The sequence below is a fragment of the Bufo gargarizans genome, chromosome 4 (genome assembly GCF_014858855.1).
Source record: "Bufo gargarizans isolate SCDJY-AF-19 chromosome 4, ASM1485885v1, whole genome shotgun sequence".
Taxonomy (NCBI): Eukaryota; Metazoa; Chordata; class Amphibia; order Anura; family Bufonidae; genus Bufo; species Bufo gargarizans.
The window spans coordinates 492,287,766-492,310,383 of NC_058083.1; the positions used below are offsets into that span (position 1 = coordinate 492,287,766).

General features: G+C 43.8%; 1 protein-coding gene across 1 annotated transcript in view; it reads left to right on the plus strand.

The window, feature by feature from the left end:
- Window positions 1-22,618, plus strand: part of STPG4 (sperm-tail PG-rich repeat containing 4) — a 98,881-nt gene that overhangs the window by 70,539 nt on the left and 5,724 nt on the right. Inside the window, 1 exon segment of the mRNA XM_044291280.1 lies at window positions 12,260-12,364. Within this exon segment, the coding sequence (XP_044147215.1) occupies window positions 12,260-12,364 (105 nt within the window).

Sequence of the window (22,618 nt, forward strand, 5' to 3'; positions counted from 1 at the left end):
CTGTTCTAACCCCACTACTAAAAAAAACATCACTTTACCCAACCTGTGTTGCCAACTATCGACCTGTCTCTAACCTCTCCTTCATCTCTAAACTTCTAGAACGTCTCGTCTACTCTTGCTCAATAAGCAATCTTTCTGAAAACTCTCTTCATGATCCCTTACAATCTGCCTTTCGCCCTCTTAACTCTACAGAAACTGCCTTTACTAAAGTGTCTAACGATCTTCTGACAGCAAAAAGGAATGGAGACTATTCTCTACTTATTCTACTGGATCTCTCTGCAGCGTTTGGCACGGTAGACCACAAGCCCCTCCTCACCATGCTCCACTCAATTGGCCTTAAGTACACTGCTCTCCTGGTTCTCTGCCTATCTCTCTGGCCGCTCTTTTAGTGTATCATTCTCTGGCTCTACTTCTTCTCCTCCTCCTCTTGATGTTGGGGTTCCTCAAGGTTCAGTCCTAGGTCTTCTACTATTCTCTCTCTACACAGCCCCCATTGGACAGACTATTAGTCGATTTGGCTTTCAGTACCATGTCTATGCTGACGACACCCAACTATACACTTAATCCGCTGACATCACCCCTGTTTTACTCCAAAACACCAGTGATTGTCTGGCAGCTGTCTCTAATGTCATGTCCTCTCTGTATCTAAAACTGAACCTCTCAAAAACTGAACTTTTTGTCTTTCCCCCATCTACTAACCCACCTAAACTTGATATTTTAATTTCAGTCTGTGGTACTATCATAACTCCTGGGCAGCACACCCGCTGTCTCGGGGTCATGTTTGACTCAGATCTTTCCTTTGTTCCCTATATCCAATCACTTGCTCTCTTTTGTCATCTGCACCTCAAGAACATCTCCAGAATCAGCCGGTGGACACGGTCAAAACTCTTGTTGTTGCCTTAATTCATTCTCGTCTTGACTAGTGTAATTCATTACTAATCGGTCTCCCTCTCACTCTCCCTCCTTCAATCTGTCCTAAATGCAGCAGGCAGGCTCATCTATCTGTCCATCCGCTATACTGATGCCCCTAGCCTGTGCCAGTCACTTCATTGGTTGCCCATCCACCACAGAATACAGTTCAAACTTCTCATCCTAACCCACAAAGCTCTTCACAGTGCTGCACCTCCATACATCTCCTCCCTCATTTTCGTCTACCACCCTACTCGTGCTCTCCATTCTGCCACGGATCTAAGACTAACATCTTCCATAATTCGTACAAATCTGCCTTAAAAACATATTTTCATCATTCTTCCTAAACTGACTCTTCTACAGTAACCCCCCCCCCCCCCCCAACTCTTTAGACATGAACTCTGACAGTCCTACACCAAAAGCACTAGCACTCACAGATTGGCCTAACAATCAACTACCTTTTGCATCACCCCCACTTCCTCATAGATTGTAAGCTCTTGCGAGCAGGGCCCTCACTCCTAATATTTCAGTTGTATATTAGTCAGTAACTTTGTGATGTCTTTAGTTTTGTACGTGAACCCTCTAAATTGTAAAGGGCTGCAGAGAATGGTGGCTCTATATAAATAAAGATTATTAATATTATTATTATCATTTCAATGGGAAATATAAATAAATTCAGCATTAAGTAGCAGCATTTCAATGTAGTAATATCCAATATAAAAGTATATGACAAGCATATTAATTTATATCCGCATAATTGATAGTGAGAGTGGTAAAGCCGTCTGTAATCTAATTGTAAAGGTTTCACATAAGCATCACGTGAGACTTAACTACGGTATTGATCATAGTGACCTTTGACTTTGTAATAAGCCATAGAACTTAGCCTAAAGGCTGTTGTGCTTAAGCAGTACATTGTATTCATTCCATAAATTCCCAGCAGCAGTCATGTTAAGAGACAAAAGTCCAGATAATGCAGTAAGATGAGTCATACAACCTATTATTTAGCTAAGCCCTACTTAGTGCGATCCCCTGTTGTAAATCTACTACATGCTGTAATGGGATGCCGAGAAAGACCTTTCCCAAAAGAGCTGGATTGCAAATTTACAGTAACTTTTGGTTTTTATACCTTGTAGATATTCCTAGAATCTATTTACATGAAATACAGAAAATAGGAAAGCAATATGGGAATATACAGAAAATCTAATTTTACGCTTTAATTAGGAACATTGTAAAGTGCAGTAAAGTTAGGCGTTAGGCAAGGCTCATATGTAGACTAACAATGGGCAAGCATGTGTGTAGCATAGGGGCAGCCTATGTGGTTGCTAATGTGCCCCTGTAGGGCAAGGATCCAGTCCAGGTTGGTTTTATAACTTATATTAGTTGGTAGGAACCTCCTCTCTACATTGCACATCCACATTGTTAGTATGTAGATAGTCTGGAGAATCATTCCAGGGGTCACAGAAAAATGAGACAAATATTAAATCCTGTCTCAGGTAATTAGAGATGTTGTGTACCATGCTAAAGAATAATACCACCAAACAGCTACTGAATAATATGTCCATATAGCTAAAGAATAATACCACCAAACAGCTACTGAATAATATGTCCATATAGCTAATGAATAATACCACCATACAGCTACTGAATAATATCTCCATATAGCTAATGAATAATAGCACCAAACAGCTACTGAATAATATGTCCATATAGCTAATGAATAATACCACCATACAACTAATAAATACTATTACCATACAGCTAATAAACCATACCACCATAATGAATAATACCAACATACCGCTCGCTACTGAATAATATCTCCATATAGCTAATGAATAATAGCACCATACAACTAAGTCTACTTTCACACTTGCGTTTTGTGCGGATCCGTCTTGTATCTGCACAGACTGATCCGCACCAATAATGCAAACGCTTGTATCCGTTAGTAACGGATCCGTTTGCATTATTCATAAAAAAAAAATTCTAAGTCAAAACGGATCCGTCTTGACTTACATTAAAAGTCAATGGGGGACGGATCCGTTTTCAATTGCACCATATTGTGTCAGTTAAATACGGATCCGTCCCCATTGACTTACATTGTAAGTCAGGACGGATCCGTTTGGCTTCGCATAGTCAGACGGTCACCAAAAACGCTGCAAGCTGCGTTTTAGTGATCATGTAAAAAAACGCGACGGAGACCAAACGCAGCCAAACTGATGCATTCTGAGCGGATCCTTTTCCATTCAGAATGCATTGGGGCAAAACTGATTCGTTTTGGACCGCTTGTGAGAGCCCTGAAACGGATCTCACAAACGGAATTCAAAACGCCAGTGTGCATTTTTTTTAACAAATATGGAATGATAAGTGATAACTAAAGGGGGCTGAAGCATACTCAGGATTAGCAGGCCTTCTCTACTGCATAGTTTGGTGAACGAAAGAGGTAAAGTGGATTTTTGGCATAACCTATAATAACAAGTCAAAAGTAAATTTAGCATAAGCCAAATTAATTGGTAGAGAGATCCTCGTCCAAAGAGCTTACAGTTTGCAGGGAGTAAAGAGCAGATAGAAGAGATAAGAAAATCATTATACAACTGTCAACATTCGCGTACACACAAAATAAAAGTTCAACATATCCAGAAAAACATGCAGTTTTCCCGCAGAAACCAGTCTATGGCCAAGAGTCATTCTGTTTCTAGGGAGAAAACTCGATCACTTGTTTCTAATCTTGGGCAGCATTTGAGCCTGGAAAGGAAAGAGCTAAAAGGACACCCTAATGAGCATCCCTCCTGGGTCCTCTTTCCTATAACACATTACATGATGCACCATTGAACCGAAAATGATGCATTTATTGCTGAAAGGAGCACTACTGAAGGGGGGCAAAACTATCGTGAAGGAGCACAATGTGTGCATAACTACTGTGCAGGGTGCACAACATGGGTATAACTACTGTGAGGGGGCACAATGTGGGCATAACTTCTGTGTGGGGCACTAAAGGGACTAAGGTGGCATAAGTACTGTGTGGTTGCACAATGTGGACATAACTACTGTGAGGAGACACCATGTGGGCATAACAACTATGAAAGGGCCACAACAGGGGCATAACTACTATGAGGGTGCACAATGTATGCATAACTACTGTGAAAGCGGCACAACATGGGCATAACTACTATGAGGAGGCACAATGTGAGCATAACTTTTGTGTGGGGGGACTAAGGGGGCATAAGTACTGTATGAGGGCACAATGTGGACATAACTACTTTGAGGAGACACCATGTGGGCATAACTACTGTGAGGGGGCACAATGTGGACATTACTGCTGTGAAAAGACACCATGTGGACATAACTACTGTGAGGGGGCACTATGTGGGCATAACTCCTGTAATGGGTTACTACTGTAAAGGGGCTATAACCACTATGAAACAGGCACAGTTTAGGCATAACTACTGTGAAAGGGGCACTACTGTAATTTGGGCATAACTACTGTAAAAAGGGCGCAATGTGGGCATGAATACTGTAAAAGGAACACACTGAACATGTAGTCCGATCTTGGGCAGCATGTTATAGAGCAGGAGGAGCAGAGCAGACTGATATATAGTTTTATGGGAAAAGATTCAGTAAAACGTGTAATTCATTCATTCTAGGCTTAGGAGTCATGTGGGCGGTCCTACCACTGATTGACAGCTCTCTCTGTGCACACTTATTGAGGGAAGGCTGTCAATCAGCGATAAGAACACACACTGGACATCTAAATAGGGTAGTTGCACACTAGCGTCTTACATCTCTGGCAGGCTGTTCCAGCAGGGGAGCAGCCTGCCAGAGATGTCTGGATTCGGCACTTCCGGAAGTTACCGATCACCCGCCAGCCCAATTCACTATAATGGGGACCGGCAGTGATCCGGCTGCAACCTGGCAAACATGCTGAGAAGGGGCCATACAAATACAGCTGCGTGCAGCGGTATTTGGCCGCTTCTCAGCATATTTGCCAGGTTGTGGCCAGTCCCCATCATATTGAATGGGGCCGGGCAGTGATGCGGTTGCTTCCGGCAATGCTGGAATGCAGAGGGATCAGCCTGCAGGATCTCATTACCGCATATGTGGAACAGGCTTAACCCTAGAGTGGGCAGGAATTTGAATGAATGAATACAAATGACATATTCAGCTCCGCTACACTTGTCATATTTATACGTTTTCATTTTTAATAAATTGTAATAAATCGATATATTGCCATATGTTATAGCTATACACTGACTGATCGCCAGCTCTGTTTTCTCAGATGCTCCGACACATAATGGAATTAGTTCCGTCCTGAATTGTTGCTCAGCGACAACCCAGAACTTCGGCGTTATCTGGCACAGGGAGTATGGTTACAAGCTGGGTACTATGTACACGGGGAGGACTTTGCACTTATTAAGGCGGCTAGTATAAACAGGTCAAACTCTTATGAGCTGACAGTTCATTCGTTTACAGAGAGGTATTACTGACTTACACATGTGTTACAGATTTTTATAAAATGAACCAAGAAACGCCGGTAGCAAATATAGCGCCTGTGCGTCCTGAGTATCATATTTCCTATAGGCCTTTAGCAAACATGTAGAGCTGTTTTTTTATATATATATGTATATATATATATATATATTTTTTTTTTTAAACCTCAACTTTATAATTTATCATTTTCAGTATCCGGGGACAGTTTTAAGACTGTTTGTGTGCCACATTTATGATTTAACGCATCGGAATAGTAACGCATGGTTAATGTTCTGTGCGCTAGGCATATGTAATTACACCAGGGGGGAGGCTGGCGTGGCAGTGCTACATTTAAAATTGTTGCGCTAGATATAGTAGACATTAAACTGTTCTATACAACAAGCATGATCTTAATTCCACATCACTTTTGAAAATGGCGCAGGATACCAAATGCCACAAGATTTCGCACAAAAAGAAGCTTTAAACAAATGTCTGCCAAAAAAGACATAACACATTTGATAAATGTCCCTCTATGTGTAAAAGCAACCTAAGGGTCCCCACACAGTTTGGCTATGGTGTTTACCAGTTTTTTTGTTGTCACATTGCGGTTTTTACCAAGTTTTTTGTGACAGTCTTTCTGGGGTTTTTTTGCACTCAGTGGCCCAGATTTACTAATCCTGGGCTTCTTTCACACCTGCGGCCGGGTGTCTGGGTGCAGCGGTATTTGTCCAGCCGAATCCTGGAGCCAGATCGCCTCTGGACCCCATTATAGTCAATGAGACTGGCGGGCATTCCAGTAACGTCCGGTAATGCCGGATCCAGAGAGCTCCAACAGGTTGTTCTCTGCCAGAACAGCCTGTTGGAGTTCCTGTTGGCAGTGTGAAAGTAGCCTAAGGCCTCTTTCACAAGGCGAGATTTCCGCACGGGTGCAATGCGTGAGGTGAACGCATTGCACCCGCACTGAATTCGGACCCATTCATTTCTATGGGGCTGTACACATGAGCAGTGATTTTCACGCATCACTTTTGCATTACGTGAAAATCGCAGCATAGAAGTGAATGGGGCTGCGTGAAAATTGCAAGCATCTGCAAGCAAGTGCGGATGCAGTGCGGTTTTCACGCACGGTTGCTAGGAGACGATCGGGATGGGGACCCGATCTTTATTATTTTCCCTTATAACATGGTTATAATGGAAAATAATAGCATTCTGAATACAGGATGCATAGTACAATAGGGCTGGAGGGGTTAACAAAAATAAAATAAAATATTTAACTCACCTAAATCCACTTGTTCGCCCAGCCGGCATCTCTTCTGTCTTCTTCTTTGAGGAATTGGACCTTTGATGACGTCACTACGCTCCTCACATGGTCCGTCACATGATCCATCACCATGGTAAAAGATCATGTGATGGACCATGTGATGAGCGCAGTGACGTCATCAAAGGTCCATCACCATGGTGATGAATCATGTGATGAGCGCAGTGACGTCACCACAGGTCCTTTACCCAGGTCCTGAAGAAAGAAGACAGAAGATAAGCCGGGCTGCGCGAACAAGTGGATTAAGGTGAGTAAAATTATTTGAATTTTTTTTTTAACCCCTCCAGCCCAATTTTACTAAGCATTCTGTTTTAAGAATGCTATTATTTTCCTTTATAACCATGTTATAAGGGAAAATAATAGAATCTACAGAACACCTAACCGAAACCAAACATGCCGATTTTTCTCACGCGCATGCAAAATGCATTGCAATGTTTTGCACTCGCGCTGAAAAATCGTGCATGTTCCCGAAACGCACCCGCACCTTTTCCCGCAACACCCGTGTGAAACCAGCCTAGGGCCTCCTTCACACGGGCGTCGCGGGTGAGGGCTGGATGCGTTCAGGGTGCATTGCGGGAAACCCGGGCGAGTACGCACGCAATTGCAGAATTGCAGTCAGTTTTGTGTTCCGATGTTCAGTTTTTTCCGTGCGAGTGCAATGCATTTTGCACGTGCGTGAGAAAAAATTTAATGTGGTACCCAGACCCGAACCTGGACTTCTTCACTGAAGTTCGGGTTTGGTATCCTGTAGATTTAATAATTTTCCATTATAACATGGTTATAATGGAAAATAATAGCATTCTTCAATACAGAATACTAAGTATAATGTCAATTGAGGGTTAAAACATAATAAAAACATAACTCACCTCATCCTCTTGTTCACGCAGCCAGCATCGTCTTCTTTCTTCTTCTTTCAGGACCTACAAAAGGACCTTTGATGACGGAATTGCGCTCACCACATGGTGAGAGTGGTGACATCGGCGGAGGTCCTGCTGAATGAAGATAGAAGGATTTTCTATCATTCAGAAGGACCTGCGCTGACGTCACCGCGCTCACCACGGTCCTTTTGCAGGTCCTGAAAGAAGAATAAAGAAGATGATTCCGGTTGCGCGATCAAGTAGATAAGGTGAGTTATTTATATATATTTTTTAACCCCTCAATGCACATTTTACTAAGCATTCTGTATTAAGAATGCTATTATTTTCCCTTATAACAATGTTATAAGGGAAAATAATACAGTAAATAGACTTGAATGGGGTCCGGGGTTGCTCATCCTTATCATCTCCTAGCAACCATGCGTGAAAATCGCACCGCATCTGCACTTGCTTGCGGATGCTTGTGATTTTCACGCAGCCCCATTCATTTCTATGGGGTCTGCGTTGTATGGAAAACACAGAATATAGAACATGCTACGATTTTCATGCAACGCACAAGTGATGCGTGAAAATCACCGCTCATCTGCACAGCCCCATTGAAGTGAATGGGTCCGGATTCAGTGCGGGTGCAATGCGTTCACCTCACGCATTGCGCCCGTGTGAAAGGGGCCTAAGGCTAGGGCTACACGGCGGCATGTGTTGCGCGACATATAGGGTACAACTACACTTCAACATGTGTAACGCGACATATTTTGTAATGCTAGTCTATGGTGTTGCACTGCGACACGACAGTAGCACAAAAATCTATTTTTCCCCTATAGAAAGGATGATGTAAAAATGCCTGAAAAAAAAAAAGCCTAGAACTGTAGCATGCTTATGTTTTTGACAGAAAGAAAAGACAATGATACCACCTAATGAAGAAAAACGATAATACCAAAAAAGCACTTGTGTGTTTCATTTTTTTTTATAGACTTTCAGCTTACTGCAAAATAGTGGCAAAAAGCAGTGGTGCAAAAATGCTGTAAAAAAAAAAAATTCCACTAAACAGAAAAATGCCACACAAAAAAAAAACTGTGTGGAAGCATTCTAGACTAGTTTTCAAATTCCCAATTAGAGTAATGTGAGTTAGAGGAAATCTTATCCTATGACACTGGCTGACCTGTTCCATGTGCGCTTGGCAGCTGAAGGCATCTGTGTTGGTCCCATGTTCACATGTGTCCATATTGCTGAGAAAGATGATGTCTTAATATATGCAAATGAGCCTCTAGGAGCAACAGGAGCTTTTCCCTTACTCCTAGAGGCTCCGCTCTCTCTGCAACTGCCGTGCCCTCTCCACTTTGATTGACAGAGCCAGGCAGTGTAAATTGGATCATTGCATTAATTCATGTATAGAGGCAGTGATCTAAAGTGTTTTTCTTAACTACACTTTGTTAGGGAATTATGTGAACTTTTTAGAAGACAAAGTGTTCTATAGCACTTTGAACGCTACCTGTAAGATGCAGAGGCAGGCCTTTCAGCCTGCCTCTCCTCTCCCTGCCCCAGCTTCTGCCTCCCGTCCCCATCTTTATCTCCCAACATGTCTAACATATTTTACAAAAAGACTAAAAGTCTAATTGCATGCCTCGCTTCATATTTCATCTGATGCCAATGCTGATCGGTGGCAGCAGTGCTCCCCTCTATCTTCCCAGCATGTCTCCGGAGAGGAGTGGAGTTGCGGCGATCAGCACTGACATTAGGCACTGTGTTCCTGTATACTTACTGTCAGCACTGATCGCTGTAGTCCTGCTCCTCTCACGATCTTCTAAATGCTAACCAGGGACATGCTGGGAAGATAGAGTGGAGTGGAGCTGTCAGTGATCAGGCTTGCAGCAGATGAAATAGGAACGGAAGCATATAATGTTTGTTTTTAGTAAAATATATTCGAATTATGCGGAAGAATTGTGGCTTAATATTACATCTTAGGCCACACCCATTCCTACTAAGTCGCGCCTTTACAGTAAAACAGGCCCCTTTGGAGACCTATACACAGAAGACTAGTTACATCCCAAAAATGTTGCAAAATTTTGGCACAGTTGACAAGGTCTAGGTGCACTGACATTAGTAAATGAGGCCCAACGTCTTTACTGATATAAGTGACTCCCTGATATATTCATAGAGGTTTTTCCAGAGGAGATTCTATGCTTAAAATAATGATAATTTGTGTGGAACATTCATAAATATTCCTTACTAAAAAGCTCACTGATCGGATGTGTTGAATGTCACTCTGTAATTAGTTGCTCTTTACCAGCAATTACATTTGGTACAATGTGTATCTCACTGTCAACTTGGCAGTAAGCAAATAGCAGATGAATCCACAACCCCCAACAAAAAACTGGAAAAAAACTAAGAAACGAAAAATCGTTGTATGCTGCTCTCAACAAAATATGGCTGCAGAACAAATATGGCTGCAGAATAACCCTTCAGGGCACTGAAGGGTTATTCCACAAGGTCGTCACTAGTTCATCACATGCCCGTGTGCCAAGATGCTGGCCATGCATTGACTTCATCACGACTGTCTGAGCCAATGACTTGGCAACTTAGGCTGCTAGCGGAAAAAGGTCTGCGACCGGCATTGCGGGCGGCATCAGAGAGCGAGGAATCAGATGAGATTTATTTATTTTTTTATCACTTTGGAGGCAGATAGTACTGTACAGCAGTAAAAGTATACTTCCCAACTTTTGAAAAGCACAAAGAGGGACAACATGTGTGGCGTGACAAATTTTTTCACACTAGGCCCACCTCTAAAACCCTGCAGCAACTTTGAGAAGGTCGGTCCTGGGGAGAAGAGGACACTGGCAGCTTTCTTCTATACCTAGAAGTCATCTCAGCTCTGATTGTGTCTATAATAATAAACTGGGGCGTTTCTTTAATAATCACGTTTTATATAAACATAGGCTGGTGGAGGAGCTGTACATTGAATATATGTATGTAGTGCAGGAAGTCTACTGTGTTATGTGCCACTTGTGCAGGGGGTGGGAGACTAGGGGCTCACCTTGCTCAGGGGCCCACCGGGGGGATTCACCTGTACCCCTGTGGGCCAGTCTGAGCCTGGTTGAAAGTACTGGGAGCAGTAAAATAGGGGCACGAGTAAAAGTATTCGGGATACAACAGGATACAGCAAAAGTATTGATGGCACAACAGGGGGGCAGAATAAGTATTGGGGGAACAACTGGGGCAGCATAAGTACTGAGGCACCACTGTTAGCATTATACCTACTAGGGCAGTATAGGGGCATAATGCTTACTAGGGGAACTATAGGGAGCATTATACCTACAGGTGGCACTTCAGGGGGCATAATACCTACTGGGGGCACTATAAAGGGCATAATATCTTCGAGCATTATATCTACTGGGGGTACTCTAGGGGATATAATACCTACAGGGGGCACTACTGGGGGATTATTACTACTAGAGGCTCTACAGGGGGCCATTCTAACTACTGGGGACACTATAGGAGGCATTATACCTACTGGGGGCCCTACAGAGGGGTTATTGTAACTACTGGCTACATTATAGGGGCATAATACTTACTAGGGGCACTATAGGGGGCATTATACCCACAGAGGTAGTACAGGGGGTATACCTACTGATGGAACTATACAGGGCATAATACCTACTGGGGACACTATAAGGGGTATAATACTTGTGGGCATAATACATACTAAGGGTACTCTAGGGTGCATAATACCTATGGAGGGCACTATAGGAGGCATTTTAACTACTGTGGCACCACTGGGGGCATTACACCTACTGGGTGCTTTACAAGGGGACATAATACCTACTAGGGGAATTACTGGGGAACATAATAAATACTGGGGACACTATAGGGGGCATTATAACTACTAAGGGCACAACAGGGGGCATTGCAACTACTGGAGGTACTAGAGTGGCCTATGTAATTGCAGGGAAAGTTATACGTATTGGGGACATACAGTGGGCACTTTACCTACTGGGACATAATGAGGGCATTGTAAGTACTAGTGGGCACTACAGGGGGCATTGTAACTGCTAGAGAATAGACGTTGCTTGAAGCTGCAGCGGGTGTCTGCTTGCTGTTCAGCTCTATTCAATGGGCTAAGCCGTGAGGTGATCTGTTGCATCCAAAGTGAACTGCCGTGGCAGAAAGTGTGGCAGTTTCAGAAGTGGTAAAAGCGGTGGATTTTGACAGCATCAAAATCCACAGTGTAAACACACCCTAAGGACTCATGCACACAACCGTATGTATTTTGCGGTCTGCAAAAAACGGATCCGAAAAAATACGGATGACGTCCGTGTGCATTCCATATTTTGTGGAACGGAACAGCTGCCTCCTAATAGAACAGTCCTATTTTTGTCCATAATGCGGATAATAATAGGACATGTTCTATTTTTTTGAGTAACTTCAGGTTTTTTTTTGCGGACCCATTGAAATAAATGGTTCTGCATATGGTCCGCAAAAAAAACCTGAATGGACACTAAAAGAAAATACATTTGTGTGCAAGAGCTGTAATGCTGTAGAACAGTCTTCCACCAGAACTGGTTACAGGCTCCAAGGGAACAAGATAAATAATTATAATAATATTATACAGAATACTTGGTCATTACTACCAGTTACTACAAATGTTTAATTGTCATAGCTACATAATGATAACAGTCAAAGGATTTTCTTTATTTTCTAGAAAGAAGGTCCAGGACCTGGCGACTATAATCTGAAGAGCGCCTCCTCTCCTAGTATTTCATCAAGCTTTAAATCCAGCGTGCCCAGATTCAGCTCCTCATACAGTGTAAGTATAAAAATATGTAAAAGAAAAATATATTGCATTACTTTTCTACATATAGATAAGGTATAAGCAGAGCTGCATTAGCAATACTGCAGGGTTAGGGCTCATTCACACGGTCTCCAATGCACGGGCACCATCTGTGTGGCTGCCGCGACGTATCCAGACCCATTCAACTTGAATGGGTCCGTGATCTGTCCACACCGCCCAAAAATTGAACATGTTCTATTTTTTGCGGTGCGGAGGCACGGAGAGAGACCCCATAGTGCTTCCGTGGGGCTCCGTGCCTCCTTTCCGCACGGACCTTCTGAACTGTGGACTCATTCAAGTGAATGGGTCTGCATCTGTGATGCAGGGTGCACATAGCCGGTGCCCCCATATTGTGGGCCGCAATACGGGCACGGCCGACCAATGGCCGTGTGAATGAGCCCTTAAAGGGGTTGTCCGGGAATTGTTTATTAGCTATCCCCCAACCTAGTGAGACCTGTGAGGACAGCTAAACTTATGTGCCCCTCGACGCTCAGTTCAACCTTCGTGGCTCTCCGGCTGACTTCACCAAACTTGTGGTACCACCTGTAAACTTCCTGCATGGATGTGGTCACATGCGCCTCTGCAGCCAATGACTAGCCTCAGAGGTGACATTTTCCCAAGCGGCATGTGACCTAGCAGTGACATGCCTCTTGGGGACATTGGCTACAGTGGTGCACATGACCCAGTATTACAAGTGAGGGCCATGGGGCCCGAATGGAGGATCGGGAAGCAAGTAAGTATAGCTTTACTGGTCCGGTGGGGGGAGGAAGAGTGCTGAAGGCATCTAAAAAAAAACTAAAAAAACTGAAGTCTTCCAACATTCCCTGCTTGTTCAGTGTCTGCACAGAGCCTGTTCTGATGACTCACTTTCTGGGAAGTATAGTCTTTACATCAGCCACTTCATGGCCATTCTTTGCAGCCGTAATCTGCTTTGGCTGATAGATGAGGGTCCGGAATGGGGCATCCCTATTTAATATCTCAGAATATAGTAAGAGAAGTGGGTTTTCTAAATCAGGCAAGTGCAACGTTATATTACACTAGGCCACTGCACACGTAGAAACAGTCAGCTAACCTGAAATTCTAATGCTCCATAGAAACAATCCTGGGCTGTTATCAGTTGTTGTAAAATGTCCGGTTTTACTTATGTCAAGTATTCTGGGATGGCTGAAACACTGAAGTCAGTGCGTTGTTAAAATCACACTGGGTAACTTATGTAGCGAAGTGATTGGCAGTCGCTTGGATGCGAGGAAGTGCAGTTGGTAGGACGCCAACATTTCAGGACTAGTTTACATGGAGTGGCCTTTATGCTGCGCTACATTTAGTGGCAGTGGAGAATGGCAGCTGTTTTATTATCAGGTGCTAAGCCATTAGAGCAGCTGCAAATTACACATTTCCTCTCACTGCCGACAAGCAAACAAGTTGTACGCCCTCATAAAAATGTATGTACTCTCATAACTGCTTCCGGCCTTCTCTGGGCTACGCACAGCCTTATATTCTCCTGCACAGTTATGGTTTTGCCTCTTTCTATACATGCGTTATTTTTACTCTCACTTCATTCTAATGTTATTATTTTTGGGGGGTAATAATATTTCTTATTTGTCATCAATTATTTTAGCAAAAATACTAATAATTGTTAGAGAAACAAACCCAGCAAAGAACTCTTAAAGGGCTTGTCCAGCTGTTACCTATCCGCCTATCCGCCTCACATGCCCTCTGGTCAGCTGTTTGGGTGCAGTATACTTGCCAACGTTTTAGGTGCCCCTGGGAACGCATAGTCACCGCTCAGGGACGCCAGCTTATGGGTGGGGTTTACATTAGCTCCACCCATGTTAATGAGGTAAATCAGAGACAGTCCCGCCAAATTTAGGACAGTTGGTAACTATGGTGTAGCTCTGGCAAAGGAACTACAAAGCTCAGTCAACTGTATAGTGAACACAGCTCGTCTCTACAACGCTGATCCCATTGATTTCAATGGGAATAGTGCTGTAGTAAAGAGTACTGTGTAGTTTCAGTGCCAACTTCTGGCGTCAAGCTACAGGAGTACACCCAAACAGCTGATGTGGTATGTGGATCCCCCACCAATCAGCTAAATAGTACTGCTTTTCTATTTCCATGAGCCCCAGAGAAGTGAATGGATCGGTGACCGCGCTTGCGTGTTGCTCTTCGCATTCACTTCTATGGAGCTTCCGAAAATAGCTGAGAGTGCTGCTCCCATAAAAAATGAACGGAGGGCGGCAGTGCATGCACATTCCACTCTCCTTCACTTTGCAGGCTCTGTTCTAGATATAGGTGCTGGTCCACGAGGTGGGGCCCGTACCTACCAGACATTGGTGGAAGGGGGCATAACTACCATAGCCCAGGGCAAGAGGGGGCCCAGTCTTAGTTAGGATCATACCCTCTTCTACTGGGGGTGAAAACTTTGTCAGGACTCTACTACCCTCTAAAGCAGGCATGCTCAACCTGGGGCCCTCCAGCTGTTGGAAAACTACAACTCCCAGCATGCCCAAACAGCCTACAGCTATCAGCCTACAGCACAGCTTTTAGCAAATGAAGCAGTGGAAAAATGGCCCAAGGGTCATTGAAAAGGGTTTAGGCGGAAACCCTTCTGTCCTGTGTGGGGGGCCTGGTTTGATCCTTGCTATGGGCCCGTACTTCTCTATGTATGCCACTGATTGGTGGCATATCTGAGCGATATGCCTCCAATGTATGAGATGGGCCAACCCCTTTAAAACTCAGAATGGGGTCATATTAAAATTTCCATGGCAACTTTTATACATTTTACCACTGACTATACCTTATGTCTGAGTCGAATGGACCCCCTTAGTTGTCGGGGCCCCATAGCAGTTGCTATACCTCCTACCCTGGTAATTTCGCCCAGGGTAGTTATGCCTCTGTACCACCCCTGGACTGTCATGCGCTGTAATATGGTGCCCATATCTCTCTACTAAGTATTTACAATTAGTCATATAGACTACTTTTTGCCTTGATTTAACATATGTCTTAATGATATTGTTTTTCTGTTAGTTTATGTAAAAATCTGACAGAATAAAAATTGTCACATATGTATAGAGACGTTTGTATACACCCCTGAGGAGCGCTGTATGGTGGCCACCGAGTCCCCTTGTACAGGCTTTCTGCTGTGTTCATGAAGACTGTCAGGTCCCTTTGGGCTCTGCTTCGGCCTCAATTTAATCCAGATACGACTAAAAATACTAGTATTCAACCTGCAAACACAAACCCCGTGCCAACACCCCGTGAGTCATAAAAGAGCAAGGGAGAGGCGCAGCTACAATTTGGACAAGGGCTGTAACTTGTCAGGTATAAATACATTTATTTATCCAATATTAGTAATGTAAGCACTCTACTACTCCTCTCCTCCCTCTGCAGTGCATTCAATAGAGGCAAAACAAAGGTGTAACATCAAATGATTACCCACAGTTATAAACATTACCTCTAGGCGACGCATTCAGCGGTAATTTGTGAGTTAATTATTGTTTGGTGAGTTAATGACTAGTTAATTAACCTGTCGCTGGCGTTTGCTTATTGTATCATATTTTCTATAGAGTTGTTTGGTTTGTAAAATCAATGAAAGTTGGCATATGGCTCATTTTACATTATTGCGGCACCACAAAGTGAAAACTAATTATAACGCGGCATGTAAGGTGTCGTTAAAAGTGGAGAATGGAAACATCTATTATTTGATTCTTGGTTTTAATCATAGCTTGTCTTTATTGGCACGGATGTCTGGTAAGGGGAACTGTGGAAAGGTTGCTCTGGGCATCTATTGTATTAAGAAGGATCTTGGCAATAGAAGACTGGCACGGTAATATATACTGATGCAGCAGAGCTGAGGCTGTAACATAGTAACATAGTATATAAGGCCTAAAAAATACATTTGTCCATCCAGTTCGGCCTGTTATCCTGCAAGTTGATCCAGAGGAAGGCAAAATAAAAACTGAGGTAGAAGCCAATTTTCCTCACTCACAAGGTGAATAAAATTCCTTCCCGACTCCAATCAGGCAATCAGAATAACTCCCTGGATCAACGACCCCTCTCTAGTAGCTATAGCCTGTAATATTATTACACTCCAGAAATACGTCCAGGCCCCTCTTGAATTCCGTTATTGTACTCACCATCACCACCTCCTGAGGCAGAGAGTTCCATAGTCTCACTGCTCTTACCGTAAAGAATCCTCTTCTGTGTTTGTGTACAAACCTTCTTTCCTCCAGACGCAGAGGATGTCCCCTCGTCACAGTCACCGTCCTGGGGATAAATAGATGATGGGAGAGATCTCTGTACTGACCCCTGATATATTTATACATAGTAATTAAATCTCCCCTCAGCCGTCTTTTTTCTAAAGTGAATAACCCAAATTTTGATAATCTTTCAGGGTACTGTAATTCCCTCATTCCTGTAATTACTTTAGTTGCCCTCCTCTGTACCCTCTCCAGCTCTGCTATGTCTGCCTTGTTCACAGGAGCCCAGAACTGTACACAGTACTCCATGTGTGGTCTGACTAGCGATTTGTATAGTGGTAGGACTATGTTCTCATCACAGGCATCTATGCCCCTTTAGATGCAACCCATTATCTTATTGACCTTGGCAGCAGCTGCCTGACACTGTTTTTTACTACTTAGTTTGCTGTTCACTAAAATTCCTAGGTCCTTTTCCATGTCAGTGTTACCCAGTGTTTTACCATTTAGTATGTACTGATGACTTGCATTATTCCTTCCCATGTGCATAACCTTAAATTTGTCAGTGTTAAACCTCATCTGCCACTTATCTGCCCAAGCCTCCAATCTATCCAGATCCCTCTGTAGTAGTATACCGTCCTCGTCAGTGTTAATTACTTTACACAGTTTAGTAACAACAAAAAACAAAATTGCTGCACACCGTTATATATACAAACAATAAAGCTAAGAAATAGGGGTCATTCTAAATAAAAGTGGTACAATACCGACTATAAATGAGTAATGGTAGCTCTTAGTGCACACAGTTTAGTGTCATCTGCAAAAATTGATATTTTACTGTGCAAGCCTTCTACAAGATCATTAATAAATATATTGAAGAGAATAGGGCCCAATACTGACCCCTGAGGTACCCCACTAGTGACAGTGACCCAATCTGAGTGTGTACCATTAATAACCACCCTCTGTTTTAAATCACTCAGCCAGACATTTTTAAATCACATACAGACATTTTCTCCCAGTCCGAGCATTCTCATTTTCTCACTCTGTTCCGTTCCGCATGTCCGTTTAAATATAAAACATGTCCTATTCTTTTCCGCAAAATTCGGATCCTGGTACAATACAAAGTCAATGGATCCGCAAAAAACAGAAGACATTCGGATGTCATTCCGTATGTCATCCGTTTTTTGCGGAATCCGTTCCTGGAAACACATAACAAATTTTTTATTTATTTTTTTTCTATTTTTTTTCAAAGAAATCCAAACAACTTTATTTGATTATTGAAATGTATACATGTTTCCGTTTTTTGCGGATCCGCAAAAAACGGATGACATACGGATGACATACGGAAACATTTTCAGGAACAACGGATCCGCAAAAAACGGACCGAAAATCGGGATATAGGAAAATACTGACGTGTGAATGTAGCTTATGCTAACTGTGATCTGTGTATCCTGTAATCCAGGGCGGAAAAAGTTACTCTGGCAGTATTGGTAGTAGTTGACGGGTAATAGGCTTGTCCCATTTTCCCCTGGCTAGGGTAGTAGAGTAGTGGCGCCCAACCATTTTTCGTCTGAGGGCCGCACTTGACATAGTATAAATTTCGCGGGCCAGGACCAGGTAGCTTTGATGGAAAGAAATGCAAACACTGTGATGGGGCACGTGTGAGCATTACTCGTGTGAAGGGGAAAATATCTGGGCATTTTTTATGTGAAGGGGCACATATGGGCATTTTTTATGTGAAGGGGCACATATGGGCATTTTTACTGTAAAGGGGGCGCATCTGGGCATTTTTACTGTGAAAGGGGCACATGTAAGCATTACTACTGTGAAGGGGGCACATCTGGGCATTTTTACTGTGAAGGGGGCACATGTGAGCATTATTACTCTGAAGGGGGCACATGTGAGTATTACCCCTGTGAAGGGGGAACATCTGGGCATTTTTACTGTGAAGGGGGCCCATGTGAGCATTAGTACTCTGAAGGGGGCAGATCTGGGCATTACCCCTGTGAAGGGGGCACATCTGGGCATTACCTCTGTGCAGGGGGCACATCTGGGCATCACCCCTGTGCAGGGGGCACATCTGGGTATCACCCATGTGCAGGGGGCACATCTTGGCATCACCCCTGTGCAGGGGGCACATCTGGGCATTAGTACTGTGAAGGGGGCACATCTCTGAGCATTACTACTGTGAAGGTGAGACATGTCTAGACATAGCAAGACTAAGGAGTGGAATGCAGGAAACTCTCTCTAGAAATGCCTTGTGGTGCAATATTATGAGTCCTCTCTTCCTCATTAATATTGCTAAGGGCTCTTTCACACCTGCGTTATGGTCTTCCGGCATAGAGTTCCGTCGTCGGGGCTCTATGCCGGAAGAATCCTGATCAGTTTTATCCTAATGCATTCTGAATGGAGTGAAATCCGTTCAGGATGCATCAGGATGTCTTCAGTTCCGGAACGGAACGTTTTTTGGCCGGAGAAAATACCGCAGCATGCTGCGCTTTTTGCTCCGGCCAAAAATCCTGAAGACTTGCCGCAAGGCCGGATCCGGAATTAATGCCCATTAAGAGGCATTGATCCGGATCCGGCCTTAAGCTAAACGTTGTTTCGGCGCATTGCCGGATCTGACGTTTAGCTTTTTCTCAATGGTTACCATGGCTGCCGGGACGCTAAAGTCCTGGCAGCCATGGTAAAGTGTAGCGGGGAGCAGGGGAGCAGCATACTTACCGTCCGTGCGGCTCCCGGGGCGCTCCAGAGTGACGTCAGGGCGCCCCAAGCGTATGGATCACGTGATCGCATGGCACGTCATCCATGCGCATGGGGCGCTCTGACGTCACTCTGGAGCGCCCCGGGAGCCGCGCGGACTGTAAGTATACCGCTCCCCCGCTGCCCGCTCCTACTATGGCAACCAGGACTTTAATAGCGTCCTGGCTGCCATAGTAACACTGAAAGCATTTTGAAGACGGATCCGTCTTCAAATGCTTTCAGTTCACTTGCGTTTTTCCGGATCCGGCGTGTAATTCCGGCAAGTGGAGTACACGCCGGATCCGGACAACGCAAGTGTGAAAGAGGCCTCAGCACGTTCTGAGGAGCAAACCAGGCGGCCCACATGGGCACCAGACATAGTGATCACATATTAAGAAATAAGCTCAGGTCCAATTACTTACACCACTACCACACCTCGCCAGTCACATCCTTCATAGACCTCCTGCTCCCATCTGACTCGTCCTCACCTTCTTCTTCAACGTGCTCTGATGGCTTGCTGAGAGTCCAGAGGGGGTCTGTACGGGCGGGTGGGTTCATTTCTTGCCCCCTCTGTGCATATATATGTCCATTTTGCCCCCCTCTGTGTATATATCTATATATCCATTTTACCCCCTCTGTATATATATCCATTTTTGCCCTCTCTTTATATATATTCCATATGTCCCCTGTGTACATATTAAATTTTTGGCCCCCACTGTATATATTTAATTTTTTTCTTAATTTTTTGCGTTTTGCCCCTATATATTTCATGATATAGGTTATGTAACTAACTGGGCAGTGCTTCACCACCGGCCAGGTCCGACCCGACTGGCATGAAACCATTAAAAGCACTTGTGCCGCAAAACTAGAAATAGTACTGCAACTGTGCGCAAGCACGGGCCGCATGATACAGCTTCACGGGACGGATGTAGCCCGTTGGCCGTAGGTTGGGCATCACTGTAGTAGAGAGTTCCTCTCAACAAGTTAGGGTACAGTGAAGACCTGTTTGATGTGTGCTCATGCAAATTGGGCCAAAACAGAATCCTGCACCAGGAAAACACTATTCCTATGAAAGCTGTCACAAAAGCAGCTCTGCTAAGGATCAACCTCTGAGGAAAGAAGCATTGAATTTCTGCAGATGGTTGAGTACCAAAAAGGCAGTGTTTGGACGAGACAGCAAATGTAACACAATCTTACAGTTTTGGACTTTACTGCATGTAGTGACGGTTAACTGGTTTCAGCATCTGCCACACTTCTGAGATGGACTGGCCATCTGTTCTAGGACTGTACCCCGCAGCTGGGAACTGCAGAAATACAGAGAAAGGATTTTCACTCCTTTGGCCATTTGAAAATCTTGTATGGTATTTCTAGAGAGACTTAGAGGGCAACAACATACTGCTTATCCCTAATACAGATCCTTCTGTAAAAGTATTGCTTTGTGAAATACTGGAGAATTGTGCCTTCTGCCTATAATTGCACTGTGACACCCATCATCCTCAGGAAAGATACTGTTTTCACCTTTCCTCCTGCCTTGCACCCTGCCAACCATCCGCTACCAAGGCCACCACCAGTCAAGAGCCACAAGCCTAGGGTGTGACCTGGGGGGAGCAAAGGGTGCACCCCTCCATTCAGTGCCCATGCAGCTCAGGAGAGCGCTGGAGCTAGGATTAGCTACTGTGAGGCCTACAACCACTTTCATTGCCTCAGCCACCACTCCCATCCTCTCCACTCCTCGCACCTCCCCTTGTAGGCTGGCACACGGTATGGAGAGCTCCTGACTCTCCCCTGACTGATGACGTTTCAACTCCTGATCCTTTTAATTTCCTAAGGGATAGACCACCCGATATATTTGACAGCAGCTTTTTCATCTCTACTCATTGAAAACACATACAAGCATGGTAGAGGAGTCTAGAGTCAGGGGGAAGGAGCTGACCTTTACCTGATAGACCACACTGATGTCATAATGGCTGTGCAAGACTTAGATAAGGAAAGGACCCACTTAGTACTTATTTATTGCTACCAGGTTAGCAAACTGAGTATCTTTTTTCTGCAGTTAGCGGGACTGGTTGCTATCTTGTTGGGTCATAAAACACTGGACAAATTTTATGCCATTGTATCATCACGGCTTTGATAATATGCAGTGTAATTATCATTGGCTGAGCAGTGAGCAGGTCATTTTGCTAAGCATGAACTGAACATATTTGGCTAGCATGTAGTAACACATTGTGCGGGTGATAAGATACCACGTCCTAATCCTCAGTAAATTTGAACGGACAACGTACTGAGTAATAACCCTGGGTCTTAGTCAGCCTTAGGTCTTAGTCATTGATTAAGTCATCATTCTACTTGCTGCAGAAAACAATGGCAAAAATAACCAGTTGAATTCACGTGACTTGCAGATCGAGTTTTCTTCAGCAACAAAACAAACATAAAGCCTTTGGAGATAATGTCCATTGAGACAAAGACAGCTAATAGCCTGCTCAACAGAGACATAGCCTAGAGTGGTCCGAATGGTGGTCTGAGTACATGTTCTGCACAGATCATTACCGTGAAGGAAGTCATTTTTCTGCTTACAAGCTGGCATGGAATTAGTCGGTCTGGCCCAGCAATTATACCTTCCTCCTCATTAGCAGATTGGTTTTCAGGCAGTGCAGAGGCCAACATGTTAATCCCTCAGCTGTCTGAAAACTTAGCAACAACCCAGCAGCAATATGTACGAACAACCTGACAATAGAACGACATCACTATCATGTGTTCTGGGCAAGCAGAAAGGTTTATGCTTTTGAATAGGGTACAAATAAATGCAGCTTGCTTAAAAAGAAAACCAAATAACAATGATAGACCCTCATAAAAAATAAGAACACATATGTTTCCAAAATATCATAACAATAAAATTATTTTTTTCTCTAATGGAAAAAATGAAGACAAGGGCTACCATCACCAATAACCCAACCAGAAGCCACCTTGCTTCAGACAACCCAGTGTAACGTTGGCATATTGGTTGCATTACATGATTGCCTATTTAAACATCTCCATTTACTATGTGTAGGTACATGAACTCATTGGAATAACAAGGTTCTGTCTTTCTGTATCTGCTATGGACAGAAGATTTAGGAGGTTGTCACTCTATAAGTCTAACACTGCAGCATGGGACAACCTGAAGGAGTGCCCTTTGGTGACAAATACCTGTGCAGAACTTCATGACTAGCTAACAAATTCGGTTAGCTAGTCATAAAGTGGCAAAACCCATCACCAAATAATTTTTGCTGTGGGAGCCTTTCTCATACTGTGATACTTG